The 21,282-nt window shown below is 34.1% G+C and overlaps 1 protein-coding gene across 18 annotated transcripts in view; it reads right to left on the reverse strand.

The window, feature by feature from the left end:
* Positions 1-21,282, reverse strand: part of MPDZ (multiple PDZ domain crumbs cell polarity complex component) — a 182,703-nt gene that overhangs the window by 73,377 nt on the left and 88,044 nt on the right. For 7 of the 18 annotated variants that reach the window (XM_037998405.2, XM_037998409.2, XM_037998408.2 and 4 more), the window contains 10 exons: positions 19,838-19,984; positions 18,813-18,977; positions 18,396-18,473; positions 16,761-16,946; positions 15,403-15,612; positions 12,922-13,038; positions 10,067-10,234; positions 8,647-8,703; positions 2,783-3,064; positions 2,402-2,525 (listed from right to left, as the gene is read on the reverse strand). In XM_037998405.2, coding sequence (XP_037854333.2) covers positions 2,402-2,525; positions 2,783-3,064; positions 8,647-8,703; positions 10,067-10,234; positions 12,922-13,038; positions 15,403-15,612; positions 16,761-16,946; positions 18,396-18,473; positions 18,813-18,977; positions 19,838-19,984 — 1,534 coding nt within the window. The remainder of the gene's footprint in view (positions 1-2,401; positions 2,526-2,782; positions 3,065-8,646; positions 8,704-10,066; positions 10,235-12,921; positions 13,039-15,402; positions 15,613-16,760; positions 16,947-18,395; positions 18,474-18,812; positions 18,978-19,837; positions 19,985-21,282) is intronic. The other 11 variants (XM_037998417.2, XM_037998415.2, XM_037998411.2 and 8 more) reach the window with 4 other exon arrangements.

The following is a 21,282-nucleotide window of genomic DNA, read 5'->3' on the forward strand; positions in this document are numbered from 1 at the left end:
ACAGATGAAGAAATGCTTTGACAAAATTCAACATTCTCACAATTAATTAAAAACTGGTAAGCAGGCCGGGTGGGGTGGCTCATGCCTGTAATCCTAGCACTTTGGGAAGCCAGGATGGGTGGGCTGCCTGAGCTCAGGAGTTCAAGACCAGCCTGGGCAACATGGTGAAACCCCATCTCTACTAAAATACAAAAAATCAGCCGGGCGTGGTAGCAGAGGCCTGTAATCTCAGCTACTCAGGAGGCTGAGAGGAACAAGAATTGCTTGAACTCAGGAGATGGAAGTTGCAGTTAGCCAAGATCATGCCACTGTACTTCAGCCTGGGCAACAAAGTGAAACTCTCTCTCTCAAAAAAATAAAATTGGTAAGCAATCCAAATAGTCAGATTGCAAAATCTGATGTACCCAAACCATGGCTCTTACAAGAGCCTCCTAACTGCTTCACCAACCTAAGCTCAATGTTCTTAAAACACAAATCTGATCATGTCACTTTCATACCCTTAGCTCCCGCTGCCTACATGAAGCATAAGGCAGTACATGGCTGCAGCAGAAGTTCTGTGTCCTGCACACAAACCCATCCAGCAGCTGTCTCCCACTTATCATTCCTTTAGTTCCATCTCTGACTTTGCTGGCCATCATACCACACTTCATCCATACCGAACCAGTTTCAGTAATATTTAACATCTCTCTGCCTTACTTCTAAGCAGCTTTCAACTTTTTCAAATTCCTCAACTACGTGGCAAAAATCTCCTCTTCTTAGACCTAAATCATACATCTCCTCTTTTCTGAAACCATTCTAAAGTTCTCCATACTTGGAGAGCAGGGATTAGTTATTCCATCTTTAAAGCCTTCAATGTTCTCTATAAGTATCTATCATAGCACGTACGATATTTTAACGCCTTTAGGATTTTAAATGTCAATTAGCTTACTCTCTTAAACCTGCATTAAGAACAGTAATAATATTATGGTGTCTATGCATAGTGGATAGAGTATTAAAATAAATGTTTGCTAGTTCAGTAAATACACTAGAATAATAGTTCTCAAATAGGCTTTGTAAAATCTCTGCCCTATCAATTATTCAAGAAAAATGGGTTCTATGGCCAATTAAATGTGAAAAATGCTACATTTGATAATCTCTTAGTGGTTCACAATGCACATGGAGTATAAAAGATATTGAGATGTAAAAAGAAACCCGTCTTCTTAAATTTATCTCATTCCAAACTTTTAAACTTGGAAGTCATTTATAACTCCTATTAACATCCTACAGAACTAATATTTTGAGTGATATGGCATCAGAAACACTAAATTAGCCGATAAAATAATTCTAGCATGGCTTAGATATCTGTCTCATAATCAATGAGTTATGGAAAGTTCTGCAGTTCAAGCTTTGTATCATCCTATTAAACATAATGTATATAAGAAATATTACAACAACATAAATATTATCTGCTACAATTCTTTGTTTAGCTGCTGTTGGTAGTACCCCGCCACCATCAAATGGAACAAAATCTTGGCGACCAAGGCTGAAATCCCACTCACCAAGTAAGCACTGCTGGATTCCTCTGCCAAATCTCAAAACAAGGAAACAAGACCCTGCCATAAGATGTCAATGTAATGGGTAGTGGTTGGTTACTTCATAGAAAGAAAAGGATCTCTGATACTGAATTAACCATAGAGTCTTGGGCTGCATTTGGACACTCAAAGCAACTCATCTACCACCCTATTTATCAAAAAAGACAGGGCTGAGTCACATGACTGTATAACTCAATGAGAGAACAAATATGCTCTGCCTCAACACAGTTTTAGCTATTGTAATTAGGATATTTCTACAGAAAGTTTCTTTGCCCAATTCAGAGGGTTTTGTGGTTAAAATAGGACACAAAAATCCTGCCACCTGGGAAGTCCTACTGAATAACTCACATTTACATTTTGGTGGTGGTACACCTGGTTGTCTTTTTAGTCTTTCTTTCAGCGAGTGAAAGAAATTAAATGCAAACTGACTTATACATCACTGGTTCATTCAAAGAAACTAATAATTTACTTTTCCAAAGAATTTAGAATTCCAAATTGCTGAGTTTTCATTTTCTAAGAATTCCTTTTCTGATTTGCTGTTTCATACACAAACAATTCATATATCTTTTACTGAATGTAAATGAGGCTTGTGAATACTCTGAAATAATTAAGAGAATGAGGGATTTCTGCTCCTACGAAGTAAACAAACCTGTAAACCATTTCAGAAAAAATAATGAGGACATAGAAAGAAAAACCATAAAAACTACAGGAAAATTTCTACCATCTGTTCTCTTATCTACAGCAAAAAAATATTGAAATTTACCATGTTCAATATTTCCCCTTGTCAAGGGGGTTAAGAAATAGGTATATGAGGAAAATGAGAAACTTACCTAGGCTAGAATTGCCTTTTGCTATATTAATAGTCCTTTCAAAAGATTCTTTAGATACATTTTGAAGCATGATACACTCAGCATTAGAGGCCAGGGAGCTCTGTTCAAGCAGGTACTCAGAGCTCTGTAAGAAAGAAAAAACAAGTTAAAGTCACATGGAAAGGGAAATTAGACTTTGGAGCGTGATTTCAACATCACGCACGTTCTCTGATTGATTGTGCTTTATTCTGCAAGAACCTGCAACCAAAACAAGTTCACAGGTTGCTTTCTGAAAATCTTAGTGCCAAGAAGCACTCATTCCAAATGAAGAGAATGGCCAGAATAACCCTTCAACATTCCCTACCCCATCATAAAACACAAACCATATCTTTAAAATATTACCTTTCCAGCTGAATCGGGTAGCACAGAAGGAAGTTCTGCACTTGATATAACTTCACTTGGTAAATGAGATTCAGTCCACACTATTGTGTTTTCACATTCATATTGCTGTTCAATAGCATTTGCAGGTGTGTAGTCATTTATAGTAAAGCCAGAAGCAGACCCCATACTTATGTCTACCAAAGGTGTATTCTCATCCTGTCTTTGCAGGAGATTCTGGGTATATAGTTCCTCCAAAGACATATGCAGATCAAGTAGTGGATCACAAGAATTTTCAATAACATCCTGGTAGTTAAAAAACAAAATAAAATGAAAAATGTGAACAGAATTACATCACTTCTTAATGAACAACTAGTAAAATGTAAAACATAACATTTATTACTCAAAAAGCATTAACAAACACAATTCTTCACTTAGCAGGTTTTCTGCATATCTTTATTTTCATAAATGCTTTTAAATATATTTCCTGCAAGTCATACATCTTATGTTCTACTGCGTTATACTTGTACAAGATACTAAACATAAGATCATTTAGATATAATACTATGTTATATTTACAAATAAAATTATTCAGAGTTTAAGTTACATAGAAGAGCAAGTAGCATACTCCCAAATCTCACTTAAAGTGTAGTTTGTTTCCCATCAGTCTGAAGTTCCTATTTATTATGAAATCAAGAACATAAAAAGTATGACATTAATTGTTTTGGACTCACAAGAGCCTCCCAGAGAAAATTATTTTTTGATAGGCATTTATAAGTATTTATGGAAAAGAATAGACAGCCTTACAATTCAAATTATCATAGGAAAAATTTGTATAAATACCCTGTAAGATATAACAGAAGGAACAGTAAAATGGGTTGTTATAAAATGTAGGCTCTAAATCCAGGCTCTGTTATTAACAATTTGTATATCACAGAACCTCTCTTGGCTTTATATTAATTTCTACAATCCTCTGAAACTCTAAAATTTTATAGTTCTATATAAATGTGTGTATCTACTTACAACAGATATATTGTATCACTTATGTGCTCTGGGAAAGCAGTCGCTTCACAAACTGCTGTTGAATAAACATATCAGTTTTCCCTTCAATTCTTTCATTGATAATTTTAATGTATAAAAGTAGCATATGAACATACTATTGCATAAAGGATTCAAGATACAGACATACATTGTGTATGTATATAGAATACAATACGAAAAGTCTTTGCTATGGCTTCTACTTCCATTCCCTTCCCCAATAAAAATGGCTGGCTTCAGTTAGGTGTTTATCCATCAAATTTTTAATGCATTTGCATAATATATACATATAAGTACACATGCACACACTCACACATACAAGCAGATATACATATATTTTTAAAACTAAACACAGACATATAATAAATAGCATTGTTTTTTTCTGCAGTATCTTTTCATCTTGATGTGAGAAATTTCCATGTCAATTTAAAAACAAGTCAACTTCAATCTTCTTATGGCTGTAAGTTATTCCTAAGTATGAAAGACAGTGGTGTGTAGACTCTGAAGCCAGGATGCCTGAGTTCAATTCCTGGCTCAACACTAATGCTAGAGCTTTGACAAGATACTTAAACACTATGCCTTGACTCTCTCATCTACTAATTGGGAAAATCAATAGAAACTAATACAGGACTGTTGGGAGGACAGAGAGTATTAACCTCCACAAAGTACTAGAAACAGGCCTGACTTAACAGAAAATGTGCAATAATTTTTAGCTACTGCTGTTATTTATACTCTACATCTTTGTCCATATGTGTGAAGATATATTCACTATGAATCACTAGAATTGCTATGGCTGGTCAAATGATATGCACACTTAAAATGTCGGTACGTGTTTTTAGTAGAGACGGGGTTCCACTGTGATGGTCTCTATCTCCTCACTCGTGATCTGCCTGCCTCGGCCTCCCAAAGCATTGGGATTACAGGCGTGAGCCACTAAAAATACAAAAAAATTAGCCAGGTGTGGTGGCTGGTGTCTGTACTACCAGCTACTCAGTAGGCTGAGGCAGGAGAATGGCGTGAATCCAGGAGGTGGAGCTTGCAGTGAGCCCAGATTGCGCCACTGCACTCCAGCCTGGGTGACAGAGCGAGTCTACATCTCAAAAAAAAAAAAAAAAAAAAAAAGGTTGATATGTACTGCTAACTTGTCTTCCAGTTTTCTCTCACAAAAGGAAAATATGGGAATACCTGCTAATGAATCTTGCCAGCCCTAGATTAGTTTGGCAATCTGATTTGCAAGAAATATATTCATTAGTGTTTTATTATGTGTGTTCCTGACAATTATCAAAGATAAGCCATTTGTATTTCTTCTGTTAACAATCTCTTCAAATTCTTTATCCAATTTTTCTCAGAGTTTAAGTTATATACAGAAGCAAATACCTCATAATTTCAAATTTCACTTAAAATGCAATTCAGTTTAATCACTTTGAAGTTCCTATTTATGAAGAGATCAAGAGCATAAAAACTATGTTATTAATTGATCTGGATTCACAGGAGCTTCCAAGAGAAAACTATCTTAATAGGCATTTACAGGTATGTATGGTGAAGAACAGACATTCTTCTTGTCATTGGCATAGTCTGAGTATAAAGTCTTTGTGATATACACTGCAAATATTCTTCCAGTCTGTCGCTTGTCTTTTAGTTTGTATAGGTACTATTTTGTCATGCAGAAGTTAAATTATCTCTGCAACCAAATTTGTCATTTTTTTATGCTTCTGGGTTTTATATATTACTTAATAAGTCCTTTCACACAAAGTAAATGAAATGCTTTCTAGTATTTTTCTTCTTTTATAAATGTTTTGTTTTACATTTTAACCATGTAGATTTATTTCAGGGTATGGTGTGAGATATGGGTCTGTTATTTTTTTTTTAAATGGGTAATTAATTGCTCCAACACAATTTATGACATTCCTCTCCTTGAATGCAACTTATTATCTCTCTAGAATTATCAGATATTCCTAGCACAAAGAATTGAGGCAAGTGGAAATATTATACAAGCAATCAACATCTGTAGTATCCTCAGAAACAAATGATAGGAAGGTATCATCCTCCACACTCCCAGGATCTAAACAATAACCTATTGGCTCCCTCACCCAACTTTGATAATTTTATTCTTAGGAAAAACAATAATGTACTTACTACAGAATTGGTTAGCCTCTATATTACTAAATTAATTATAATAATTAGTAAATCATCTCCCCCATGCCTCAAAGATAGCAATCAAAATTGGTTTTCATTAGAAAAAGAGGTCAAGTCGCCCTTGTTAGCTGGGGTGTACTGTAAATGGTATAACAGTCCCATGCATAATTCATGAAGGAGTTAACACAGACATGTAGAAAAGAAAGAACTAATCAACACAGTAGACAACATACACCCACTTCAGAAACGTTTCTGGTTGCTCAACAACCAACTCAGTTTTATTTTTAAAAGTCTTATGGATCTAAAAGAAAAACAGTTCTTCCCTCATAAGAAGTACAAAAATAACCACAATTTCCCAGTGTAACTTGATATCTAAAGTGAAGTATTTCAAAAGTCTATATTAATATGTGACTTCGCTTGATATATTCTTGTCCTCACTACAAAATTAGAAAAAGGTTAAATTAAAATGTCAAACGTACTTTTTTAAAGTTCTGTTTCTTAAGTGCAATGCATAAATTAAAGTTAGACTTGCGCATATTATTTACCCAGATAATATATTTACAAAAACTAACTAAATACACGAGCATTCAATAGCCATAACCTGCTTTTCTTCAATAAGCAGTCTACCAGAGAATTCTTATTATACTTTTAAAACATATATTGCAACCACAGCTGCTCCAACTGTCCTTCTCCAACTCTTTCTGAGATAAAGTACACTTCCTTTATTGTTTTGACACTGATCCTACTAAGGAAAAAGGCAACATCCTTTAAACCTTTGAGAGTCTGCAATTCTGTCACTAAGACTGTCACAGTCACTCTCATCATTTTGATTAGAGTGATTTAGTTTTTTATTCTAACCCCACCTGCAAAAAGAACAATTAAGAAATAGTATCAACATTCTAAACATGGATGTGAAGGCAATAATATTTTATGCCAGACAATGACACTAAGAATTTGTAAGAATGTTCAGACTACTAAAAAAAAATCATTAAATCTGTTAGTTGAGCTGACGTACAAGGTGCAAAAAGGGTTCCTATCTTGATAAACATCAAGTTCAATCTGCCTTAGAAAAAAAAGCATTTCCTGGCAGAACCGACATTCAAGAATGAAGGATGGACACCATGTGGGTAACAATATTGTCACTGGACAGAGTGAGAGTATGGGTGCACACAGGAGGGTAGGGGGTAGAGGTGTGAATAAGGAGTAGAAGGGGAAACTTCAATAGATATTAAATCTTTATCCGTTGTATTTTTAAAGCAAAACAGGAAAAAAAACAAGTATGTTCTAAAAACCATGTTAAGATTTTAAACAAAAGTCTGCAAATCATAAAACAATTATTTCTGCATTTTGTCATATCTTTGGAGGTAACAAGGGAAAAGGAGTAAAATGATTAACCAAAGAAATAAAACTTAAAATAATAAGAAAGGAAAAACATGGCTAGAGCCACGTTGCTTTTAAAATCCATACTTCAATGACCTGCCTCTATTAAGCCAAATGCCATAGAGGCAGGTGTATTTTTCAGGTTCTTCAGTAACAGCTATTTCCCATAAATCTTTACATGGTAACTAATCAAATTAAACAAACAAATGCTCTTTAAAAAAAAGTAAAGCAAAATGGACCCCCAAATTACATAATTTTGTGAGGAAGAGCCCCAATGTATGGCTGCAGCCCTTTAGTGTTTAGGCTGCCCTGAAGAGCGAGGCCTCCCTCTATGAAGAGTTTGTGCTGTAGGTGATTAGCACTGATCACTTTTGGTAATATACCTGACGAAGGCCAAAAGACCATTCATCAAGGGGAAGAGACAGGTAAAATTATTTGTTCATTTCCAGTTGCCATTTAAGGCTCCAAGATTATCACATATTTAGCAAAGTCAAAAATCTAAGGAACCGCTGAGATCCTCACACTCTATTTTATCCTTTCAAATCAGTATAGAGGCATCTTTGTTTTTCTTAAAAATCATATACTATATGGTATTACTTTATAATTAAAAAGCCTTTAAGTAAGCTCACTTTTAAGAAAATAGTCAATTGTAAATTCCATAACAAATCACCATTGGGTCTTTTTAATATAAATTTATTGCAAAGAAACAAGAAGGACACATTTTTTACTTATTTTATTTACATAAACATTTTTAGTAAAAGTCTAGGTATTAGAAAGTTGTCACCAAAAATATAAAATGTTGCAGAGATTTTACCATGATGCAGGAACAGTCCCACATTCTAAGAAAACTAAGAGCACACAGGAGTTTCACAATGTGTTTTAAAACACCCTCATTAATGTCTTCTTTGTTGTTTTGTAGTTTAAGTATTTCAGTTGATAAACCAGCTTGCCAAAATTTGCTTCAACAAAAGAGTAAACTGCTTGGGGGAAAAAAAATAAATAAATAAAAAAGGAGGCAAACAGACTTCAGTAAGCCAATATGTTGTGCTGCATACAGCCAGCATTTGCCCTGTAAAATATATGCTTCTCAGTATGCAGATTGTGTAATCCCTTTAAGTAACAATTACTAAGTTAAACAATGCAATCTGTCCACTGGCAAGAAGACGTGTGCTATGCTGTGGATTAGGAGATTCCATCAGGAGATGAACTCAGCTTCCAGCCCTGAGGCCAGTAAAGACTGAACACATTCCAGAACACATTCCAGACAGGACACAGCCAGACAGACAGTCTCAGGTGTGGTGAGAGAGGAGCATCTGCTCCACTCAAGATTATACCTTGCAAACCAATTGAAGGAGATTGCCCAGCATCATTTGCAAGGATAACAGGTGCACCTTGAACATAAAAGAAAATGCTTTGAAAATGTTCTGGCCAAAAAACCTGTTAATCAGGAAAAGAGGAAAACAGTGCTAGACCTATGGAAATTCTGCTTTCCAACTTTTTCATAAATACCCTTCCCACTGAATTCAATTCATGCAGAAAATACATATTTCATATATTAAAAAACATTGTCCAGTCTTTTCAACTTAATTTTAAATGTATGTTTATGGTATATTTCCAACATAGAAAAATAAAGAAAACATATTCATATATGAACTCTTTGCCATGATTTAACATATATAAACATTCTGCCATATTTTCATCAATCTCTCTTTCTTCATAATATGCTATAATGTATTAGACACATAGCTAAATTCCCATACTTCTTTTTTTCTCCAAGGATAACTTCTTTTTTGAAGTTGAGAAGTATCCTGCCAACACATTTTTAGATTTTACTATACATATGTACACAGATATTCATAAAAAATATATGTTGAATTGCTTTGCATATCAATTTCCAAAAAAACAACTGCAAAAAATCAAAAGAAAAATGAGCAACCCAATACAAAATGGCCATAAGATATGAAGAGATCTTTGATTAAAAGTGAAAAACAAATGGCCAGTATTATGAAAAAATATTCATTCTCATTAGTAATCAGGAAATCCACATTAAAATGGCAAGATACCATTTCATACCCAAAATACTGGAAACATTTTAAAGCATTACTTATTCAACATCATAGAGTATGTCACCAATAAAATTAATATAGTTGGGGCATTTATGCCAATAATCTATTTCTAAAATATGAATGGCACAGATATGTCAAATAGTGAGTAAACTCTCCATTCATATCCACTGACATAAACATAATTTACCATTCACTGTGTTTTTTTATGTACAGTATTCTTTGGCATCATTTTGTATAAAAACATATGATAGCATTACGTTTAACTTAGCTAGTAAATGTTTGTAATGCAAGAAATATTTTACTATTCAACTCTGCATAGAAGTCAGTTTTAAAACCATTAAGAAAATAAAGTTATTCTTGTAATTTTTCCAAAGTAGACACTGCTAAAAACACAACTTGAGAAATATATGATGTTTAATTTTTCTTTCTGACATGCAAACCCTAATCAAAGCTTTGAGTCTCTGTGTCTATCATTCTCAGACACTAAATTTAAATAGTTTCTAGTAATCTGAAAGCTACCCGACCAACATTGGCTAAATGAAATTGTACTTTAATCCAATAATAAGTCCACAACTGGAGAAATATAATGTCTCCAATATGTTATTCCCACAACTCCCCATAAGGACTGACCTCTGGAAAATTATACACAAGACTTTCCTATAAAAGAAAAATGGGTATTTCCTTTTACCTTAGGAGAAGACGATGGAAGGGAAGAACCATAGTTCAGGCCATCACCACAAGAACTGCCATGAAGAGATAAAATAGAGGTTTGAGTAGAGTAGATGCTGTCATTATCAGGAGAGTATTGAGACTCGAATGTGGATTCATCTACTAAGTCAGCATCATTTGTGTCCACCTAGAAATAAAACAATAATATTAGTTGGGAATTCTGTTCTATTACATATATGACAAACTCCACTTGAGACTAAACGGCAAACTGGTCTCATTCTTTTACCTATTATATTTTCTATATGCCCTCTTCACCCTCATCAGAGACTGCTAATGCAGCAGAACAAGGATAAATAGCCCACCTACAGTAAAAAGTGCTGGCATACAAAGTTATTTTATTTCATCAATAAAAGGGCTAAAGGCAACAATTAACAAAGGGCCTGGATCAAGTCTAAGTTTAAACAGTTCCATAGTTAAGTAAAATATTTACTTTCTTCCAGTTCCCACGCCCAACTCTTATAATTTTATAATAAAATTATGTCATAATTTTTCCTAGTCAACTAAAATAAACTGTTATTCAACGAGGCAGCTAGGCAATTATATATTTGTAAGCCACACTAAAACTATATATTTTGTTTAAATTATCTTGAACTAGATTTTAAAACCATTCCAGTTGCAGAAACCAAAAAGAAAATCTGTGATTTCACGCTAAAATTATACTAACAAACAAGGGGCCTAATTATGATCTGGTTATGGTGAAGCTTTAAGTTATAAACTTGTTAGAAAACTCATAAAGAGTGAGATAGAGAATTTCACTACATATTCTCTAATAATCCTATTGCTGTCTTCTGTCACAGAGTCAAGATTAATATTTAAATCAAGATGAGCTTGAAGTTCTTTTTGCAATTCACTCAAAGTCATACCTCAGAATAGGCAGAACTGACATATATACTACCTTTCTCTGATATTACCAGCATTTTCTGTCTATCTTGGCAAAATTCCATATGCTTTTTTTTTTTTTTTTTGTAATTTCAACGTATTGTTTAGCCAGGAGAAGTTAGAAGAATTGTAACATTGTATCAGGTCACATTCTTACAAAAAAACTATTAAAAATACCCGTGGGCCATTTTGAAATGATTTTCTCTTCAAATACATTTCGTAGGCCTAATAATATATTTTAAATACATGTTCAAATTCACTGAGTCACTATGTGGAGATTGACCCTTACAAATATACATAACATACAACAATCTAGATAGATAGTATTAACTAAGCCTTGTGTCATAGATTACAATACAAATTAAAGTAACATTAATGAGAGAATACCTCAATATAATTTGTATGTATACTGCTGATATCTTAGGATCTTAGGAGAGACATTAACAATCAATTCATTTATTTACTGTAGAGATAAAACACTAAGAGTCAAAGAAGTTGAGTGACCAGTTCAAGATTACTTAGCTGGCTAGGGAGAAGACCCAGGATACATATTACCATTATAAGACGCCAAGCTCACATAAAAGTAGAACTAAGCTGCCTTTTGATTGGTATCCATTTAAGGAGGTTCAAGGAAGCCATGTAAACTCCAGAGAATATTATTTCATCGGTACTTTAGAAACAATCATATATAGTATTTGTATCCTGTGACATTTCAAAAAGTATTTGCTATGGCTGGGTATTATTTAACACCCCAGTACCTTACGTAATTTGTTGTATATACTAAGCTCTCTCGTTTTGAAGTGCTAACATAATACACACGGAGAGCAGGGCCATACGTTACCTGGTATGTTAAGTATTCCAGTGTGAAATTGTTGCATTTATTATAACATATACAAAAACTCTTCAAATAGCTATTTCAAGAGCTTGCAATTTAAAAATATTAACAAAAGGAATTATCTTCCCCAAAATTAGAATCAGCAAAATGTATATATAGTCAAAGAAATAATTCACTCTGTTTTAAAGCAAGATGCGTGCAGTTATAAACACATAATGAAGAGTTTAACAGGTTTTAAACCTTTCTCCAGTCTAACGAAACTTAAACAAGTATTTAAAAAACAAGTATATTCCTTTTTAGCAACAGTGCACAATGTCTGCCCCACAAAAAAAACGTTGAGTAAGGAACCTAGCTCTAATAGTAGGGGTAATGTGAACAGGATGTACAATTTGTTGTATTTATATTGAGTAAATGTCATATGTATATTTTTGCCTGGTATTTAGCTTTATCCTTTAGTTATTGATATAGCATTTTACCCTCTACCAGAAAAAAAAGTTTCTTAAGGGCAGAGTGGCTCCAAATGCTTTTATTCCAATGGATACTATTTTAAACATCAAACAGAAATGAAATTTTAATTTATAATTTTTCTGGCAAATCAGTATATTTACATATATGTATTTATAGAAAACATGAGGTTTACCTTTCCTTAAAACTGTGGTGTTCTTAATAACTGAACCAATTCATATGATTTTCAGACTATAAATATCTAATGGAAAAAAGATACCTATCACCTCATTAAATAGAGCCAAAACAGTGCTTTGTGACTGAATATTGAACACAGTTAAAGAATGTCTAGAGATACCTAAGCGTGAAATTGGAGCAAACAAAAGCTCCACCAACTTTAGGTATGGCACAAAGACTGATTCTACATACTGCTACAATGCAATGTTAATTCAATTTTCCTCACAAATGTTTTTCATATTTACTGTGGTTTTTCTTCCCATTTTCAACTGTGAGAACTAAGTTGGAGAGAACATGTTTATCTTTCCAAAATATAATAACGAACAAAGAATATAGTAGATTTCTTCAGAATATTTTGAAAGGCAAAGTAAGATACATCAGGTTTCTGAAAGAAAGCTTGGTAAGTCATAGCCACTAACCAGAGCCAAGTCAGCCCTAAAGAGGGGTTTGTCAGCGAGCCCTTCTTCCTCACAGGAGTGTGGTGGGTAGAGAAACGAATCCTCCTTAGCAGAAACATAACCTTCTTCTGGTGAAAGCTGTGGGGAAAATGGTATTCAAGGAAAAGAGAGAGAACAGCAAAGAAGAAAGAAAATGGAAAAGAAGGGTAAAGGCAGGAAAAGTGAGGGGGGGAAGAGAAAGAAATTGGAAAGTTTTCAAATGATATGACTTCAACATAGAATGTAAGTATAAAATCTGATATTCATATTTAACATTCATTTGATAAGACACAATGAGGATTATTTACTCTAATATAAAAATCACCTGTTGGATGAGAATCCCTTTCTACTAATTTTTCATTCTTCTTGTAAGATTATTTTTTTAAATGAATGAATTTTAATATTCTAATAATCTTCTGGTTCTTTTTATCTGCAAAATATTCTGGCCAAACAATGACTTCCTAATATAGAAATGAAGCAACTTTTAGGTATTAAGAAATAAAAGAAGTTGCAGAAAAACAAATATTAAAAAGAAATATCAACTTCAGTCATCCCCCTACAAGAATATTATTTTAAAGAATTCAATTTACTTGAAAAGGAATGTTAGTGAACTCTACAGTGAACTCAATTTAGCATGGCTTATAAAACAAAACAAAACAAAAACCAAATCTCTACATGTCCACAGTCTGCTTAACTTGCAGTTTAGAGAGATTATATTCCAAACTTGGTCACACTGGCAGAAAAGCTACCACATTTATTGCACTCTCAGATGAAATGGGCTAAAATACTTAGATAATCAGCCTGCCTACATCACCTGGTATCAGTAAAACATACAGACGAAGCATTATAGGGGAAAAAACTGTTTTTTCTTCTCTGCCCATATATGTGAGCTTAACATATATTAAGCCTCTATCATATTTTGCAATGCATACTGAATTTAAAATATCAAATACCGTCATAAAAGAAATTTATTTTGGAACTATACAGAAAAAAAAAGACTGCTTCTGAATAACTGGTATGGTTTCACCTTAAGGAGAGTAAAAATAAAAGGTATATTAAGTCATATTTGCCATTTCTCTCTGTCCAACAGAAAGACCAGAACCAAATTTATAATCCAATCTCAATAAATAGGTAGAGTCCCTGATAGCCTAACTTTATTCTTACATTCCCGTCCATAGTGCTCTTTTGTCATGATTTTTACAAGCCTGGTTCGATTTCAGATTGGATTAACATATTCTTCAATCATCTTGCCCTCCTTCTCTTTCTTTTTTCATAAATATATTTTAATAGGCTACTGAAATCATTTCTGAACTAAAAAGTGGTGCATAAAACTTTAACTGACACTTAAAATACATTAACAAGGCTTACTGTTTTAACAAATTCTGTCACAAAAATCAACAAACCCATATTGCTACTTATGAAACTATATTTATGTGTTTGCATTTTCTTAAGAAAACATGTATCTGCTTTTTCACTTCAAACTATATTCACGTACTGGAAAACAACCCACAAATATTGAGAACATCTCTAATATTTAACTGCAAAACAATAAGTGCATCTAATACAATATACTGCTTTATGTAGCACAGATTCATAAAGTCGTTTCTATTATTACAGTAATTTATGATTTGGGAGCTATTCCCTGCCAGGAGAGCCACAAACTGATGAACCCATTTTGGAAAGTTTAATTTCCTGCTCTGCAGTAATTAGACAGCAAATGTGTTGAAGTCAACTGAATTTAGCAACTTGAAGTCACTCTGACAGAGATTCTACTTTATTCCACTGTGATTAAAGATTTTGTTGTTAATGCTATTAATTTTTCTAATACCCCACTACATTGGTATAGATATTATAAGCCATATTCACTTTAACATATTTGATTTTGCATTCATCATGACCTTATTATCAAATATAAAGTGTCAAGGCTGGGCACGGTGGCTCACGCCTGTATTCCTAGCACTTCAGGAGGCTGAGTGGGGGTCGGGGGGGGATCACTGGAGGTCAGGAGTTTGAGACCAGCCCGGCCAACTTGGTGAAACTCTGTCTCCACTAAAAGTACAAAAATTAGCCAGCCATGGTTGTTGTGTCCCAGCAACTCAGGAGGCTGCGGCAGGAGAGTCGCTTGAACCTAGGAGGTGAAGACTGCTGTGAACCAAGATTTCGCCACTGCACTCCAGCCTGGGCAACAGAGCAAGACTCCATCAATCAATCAGTCAATCAGCCAATGTCAAAAGTGAACCAAAGACCAATAAGTTAGAAGTTTATTTATAAACTTCCTGGCTATTTTCCTTCTTTCTTTTTTAAAATATTACTCAAAATTAAATCTTTATACCCATGGAGCTAGTAATCACGTTGATGAAAAGTACTAAAAGTCATGATTCAGTCATGAGAACACCTAAAGCTAAAAGTAGACCTATGAACCATTTTGCTTATAAAAGGAAGCAATAAAATCTGAATTCTTACGGGTAAAGGCTTAGCAACTCCTATTCTCACAGTTCCTGATGATGCTCCCTTCAGTGCTTCTACAGCTTCCTCAAGACTGCTATTTTCCAAGTTAACATCATTTACAAACATGAGTCGGTCACCAGGAAGAAGTCGTCCATCCTTTTCAGCAATGCCGCCAGGCACCAAAGAACGAATTATAATCACAGTGCTTGCTGGATCAATTGGATCCTGACAGAAGGCAATAAGGAAAGAGGAGTCAGCTCATTTTACAAAGAAAATTCTTCTACAGGTCGTCCACTCTAAATTGTAAGGAATGAGTAATTGTTTCAAGTGTGTTTAAAAATTTTCATGCCAAAAACATTTCATACAAAATTTCTAATTAATTATTTAGACAAAGATTATCTCCATTTTAGAGGGTTTAGGAAGAAGTCACCTTAATTAATGGCACCCTCACCTCCTAATGTTCCTGAGTAGACCTCTTAAATTGTACAGATAACTTTAAAATTATAATTTTAACTTTAAGTTATCAAATTTTGTAACTATTATTGGAGGCCAGATGTTGGGTATACTAATTATTAACAAAAGCACTTGTTAAACAGGGTGTTACTATATGGAACATCAACTCACTACTAGAATATAAGTGCACTGAAGGTAGGACACATCGTTTTGAAATGAAAGAACCGAGAGAGAGAGGCCATAAAGTATGTGGTACTGAAGTATTTTCAGACACACAGCAACCTTAATGTTTTAACAAGGCTCTAGAGTCAGGCCCTATGAACACAGCTTCCTGGAGTCATCTACGGTGGCTTTCTGATCCAGTGTAAGGAGCAACAGCTGCACTCCATCAGACAGGCTAACCATCTCCTTGCTTAGCCAAGAATGCAATGCAGACAGGGACACAAGGCCAACTTGACCAATTTAAGTATATTCATAAATTTAGTCAAATGATTGGAACAGCAGAAATATTAATTGGAATATCAGATTATACATTAGTATTCATGTTATAGACAAAAGAAATACCTACTACTTTATGACTTACCATTAAAATATGAGCCATTAAATAAGTGCATGGAAGTAAAAATAATATAAACACTCCCCAAATAACAAAAAAAAAAACCCACTATGATATTCCTAAAATGTATCTTCCAATTCTCAAGAGGTGAAATAAAAATAGCTCAATGAACTCAATATTAAAAGAAATCCTTTATGATAATCAATGAATCATATAAATCACTATTGTGAAAGATTGACTGGAAAAAAGAAATTGTCTTTGATGGCTGTAAACTATCATCATCTGCTTTTTCTTTGATAGCAACAATATGCCTTTAGTATATAGCATCTTTAAAAAAAAACTGTTAAAAGCAGTATATACTTACCTGATAATCTAAAATGCTAAAACCAAGTCCTTTGCTCCCTTTCTCCAGCTCTATGTGCTGAATGCCAGCCTCCCACATGGCCAAAGGTGCTTGAACCTCCTCTGTACTCTGACCCGCATCAGTCATCGCCAGCACTGGATCCTCTGTCTCTGATGACCCGATGAACTCACCTAGATCTATGTGAGGCTGGATAACATCAGACAGCTCTTATTTCAGAGGCATTACATTTGCTGACACACATACCAGCACTATAAGAAAAGGGGTATTCCCAGCGCCTGTCCAGAACAAAACACCCTCAACCAAGAGTAGCAACAGCTTTTCATGAAACCTTTAGGAATTAAGGTAGTAATTATTGAAAGCTGTTAGAAAGGAAGAAATACCTAAGTTTTAACAAACATTAAAAATATATGATTCAATGGTTTACGAAAATATGCAATGTTACATCTCGACAGCACGACTGTGGGTGACTGTCACTTCTTTCGTCAGTGTTTCAATCATCTCTACAGTCAGAAAAAAATGTAAACCCATTTTGATATTAAATAAAAGGAATTCTTAAGATAATTAAAAACAAGAGAAAATGGATATATACAAAAGTTCTATACTCTATGCAAATAAGAGTTCTAAAATGCTGTGACTTGTGCATATGGTTATTTCATTAACAAATTAACATACACAGTGGCAAAACATAAGATTTGAAACCAGATTTGCCCCAGCTTGAAGCAGCTTGAATATTTAAAATCTGAGTTACATTGAGCAATGTTCATAACCTGGGCCCCAGAGTTACCCATCTCATAGAATTTTCTGAGGACTAAATGAAGTAACATTTATAAAGCATCTGACAGAAATAGGGATTCAAAATGTTAGCTTCTTTCAGTAAAAATAAATTAAAGAATATAGGTTAATTCAACTTTGTTCATCTATATGAACATAACTTAAAGAAAGATGTGTTTATGAGGATGAAATTCTAGTTTGTACAGTATCTTTGCTTCTAATCAATTATTGCATAGCCTAGGACCACAAATGCAAATGACGCCTATCTGCTTTATTGTAATAACCCCATTATACACATAAAAACATGGATGGATATATATAGGGTGCTACACTTTGAGTGCTATAAAATTTGGAATTATGTTTCTTGTTCTACCCTATTCTAATTCTAATCACCCATATGAATATTAAACTATGCATTTTATTCTTCAAATTTTTCAAAATTATTCCATTGTACTGATTCATTCAATATAATATAAATCAAATCCTAACATCATCTCTCAATATACCTTAAAGGAGATTTGATTAGACCACAAATTATGCAAAGTCCAAATCCTAACTTTAGGTATGTATTGTGTATCCTCAGAAAAGCTGATTAGCTCCATTTCTTGACATCATGATATCAATGAATGAAAAATAATAAACAAACAGGAAAATGTGACTTCCTGAATGTCACAGAGAATTATCTGACATGTAGCATTATGGACTCAAATTTACGGTATTTTAAAAGGACAGTATGTAAACAAGTAAGACCTATCCACACAGAAATGCTGTGTCCATCCATATTTTAGCCATTCACTAAGTGGTAACTGTGTGCCAGGCAGAATTGGATAGGTTATGCAAAAATATTTTTTAAAACATACGTACTATGTACACACTATTTATATACTTCAGTTTTCTCTTCTGCAAATGGAGATGAATAGGAGCATCTACTTCATAGAAATACTGCAAGTAAATTAAACAAGTATGTAGTGTGCATTAATATCTAACATGATTACATAATCTTATTTAACCTTCAGGGCAACTTTTTGAGACAGGTATCATGACTGACATTTTACCAAGGACAAAACTGAGGTTCAGAAAGATGAAGTGATTTACCCAATTTCCCACAGCTAGTGTTAAGTCTGATTCAAACCCAGATTTGTCTGACTTTAAATTCTATACTCCAAGCCATGGGCTATGTGAGTAAACCAAATACCTAATTAAAAATTGCTTAAAATTTTTTAAGTCATTTAGCCTTTCCATTATATATGTAGGTTAACCTCATGTATGCAAATCTGATACCTTTTCTGTTAGCTCAATATCACATAAGTCCAGGCTATCCAATTCTGATTGGGTGGTGGGTGGCACAGTTCGACGACAGCACACCATTGTCACTTCTATAGGCAATTCTTTTAAGATATTCACCACGTCTTGGTGATTTTCCCCAAGTAAAGTTATGCCATTTACCTGTGAAAAAAGATATACTGTCCAAGAAACAACACTTCATAATATGAACATTCTTTTGAACACCTTTTTTATTAAATATAAATTTTACTATAGTCATTACCATAGTTTACTGTGCTCAGAACTATAGTGAGACCTGTGGAAATACCATCTAAATTTATGTGCAAGTTTAGAGTATTGTTGGAATTAGAGCTTCTAAAGCACTCAAAGAAAAACCACTAGCTTTCATTCATGTTTGATCTGCCAGTGTAGTGGTCTGGAAAAAAAAAGACAATAAAAATACTTCCAAAGAATGAAAGGGACAAGGAGAAGAATATTATAAAACTTTGACATTTTATGTAATTATAAAGTAAAAAAAAATTGGACAATGACATATATTGTATGCTAGTGTGTTTTGAAAAGTGAGGGAAAATAATATATTCAAACTTTCTTATTTATGCATTAAAAATACTGGCAGATTACAAAGAAGCAAATATGTTAGTAGTTACCTAATGAAGGGTGATGAGAACTGGATGAATGGGGACAGGAAGGAGACTCTTTTTCCATCCTTTATCTTTGTATTCTCTGTGATTTTAAACATGTGAATGTATTACTTATTCTAAAAATTAAATAAATGTTAAAAAATTTTTCAAAGACTGTTTTTATAGTTTTCTGAACCTAAAAAAAATGGCATGGAATTAGGTCTAAAGCTAAATGTACACACAGATACAAAATTTCTGCTTTGGGTTGTTTTCATCTGTAGATTTTTCTCAAGTCCTCTTTGGAGGGGAAATTTAAAATGAGAATTTATTCACCACATTAAGCCTCCTGCAACCTTTTCCGTGTCTCGTTTAAGGAGGAGAAGGAACAGCATAGCTCCTTACTTCCAATAGCTCGTCTCCACTGAAAAGCTTCCCGCTGTGTCCAACAGGACCCTCTGGCAGAACAGATCGGATAAAATGATGTCCCACTGTTGCTTCCAGGCTTATCCCCAATCCACTGTTCTCACTAAACTTGCTCACGTGGGCCACCTGAAAAGAAAAAAAAGAAACCACCACAATTTTTATATTCTTTCTTTTTATTTCTACTCATGCACACACTTTATGTTTTATGTTTACCTAAAAGTGGTTATCTTTCTCACAAAGCTTCAAAAACCATATGGTAAAAAACTGCAAAGTTTTGGGGCTTTTCCTTTGAAAGAGTACTGGTGTCTTTTGATTTCATGAACTAACAAACTGAACAGAAGCAGTGAGCTGCAAGCACCCATTACATAGGTCTCATTTGCTTCTCATAAATAGGTACACTTTTTCTCCTTGTTTAGTAGAAAAACGAGGTTCAGAAAAGTTACCATGACCAGAGTTGCACAGCTAGAAAAGGGTTTGAATATAAACAAAGAACCTAGAACCACATTCCTGGTTTTATGCTGTATCCAGAGACAATGGTCTTTAAAAATGATCAAAGCTTAAAATAAAAGAATGAACTTCCAATTTCCTACTGTTAAATTAAATAATGAAGAATGTTAGAAAGCTGCTCGTTTTCACACAGAATCCAATAAATATAATACTAAAATCAGAAGGTATGCCAAAGACGATCTACTTTATCCTTTTCATTTTATAGTTAAGGAAACTGAGGGATAAAAGGACTAAAAAAAAATGTTTCATTAAAAAGAGCTTTTTCAAATTTTAATGATAATGTGCAGAAGTCAGTTTCAGAGGCGATATAATCTGACTTTGAAATCTAATACTGGATGAAACCCTTCTCACTCCTGAAAACCCAATTTGGACATCACTTCCTCTGAGAATGTCCCATCCAATAATGTCCATTAGTCAGTACTGTTATACTACTTCCCTTATGATTTCATTTATGCTGTATCACTACACAGCAAACAATTTGAAGTCAGATCTATGTCTTATTACCTTTATCTGACCACAGCCCATAAATAACTTAGTCCTTTTTCATTTATTGTATACTTTTGCCCTTGACAGATTACTAGGAATGCCACCAAGAAAGCATGAGCACAAAGGGTAGCTAAAAGTTCAGCCTTTGGATAAAGAAAATGTAGCACATATACACCATGGAATACTATATAGCCATAAAAAAGAATTAGTTCATGTCCTTTGCAGGGACATGGATGAAGCTAGAAGCCATCACTCTCAGCAAACTAACACAGGAACTTATGAGAGAGAATACCATATGTTCTCACTCATAAGTGGGAGTTGAACAATGAGAACAAACGGACACAGGGAGGGGGACATCACACACCAGGGCCTGTAGCGGGGTGGGGGCAAGGGGAGGGAGAGCATTAGGATAAATACCTAATGCATACGGG

The sequence above is a fragment of the Chlorocebus sabaeus genome, chromosome 12, assembly GCF_047675955.1.
Source record: "Chlorocebus sabaeus isolate Y175 chromosome 12, mChlSab1.0.hap1, whole genome shotgun sequence".
Taxonomy (NCBI): Eukaryota; Metazoa; Chordata; class Mammalia; order Primates; family Cercopithecidae; genus Chlorocebus; species Chlorocebus sabaeus.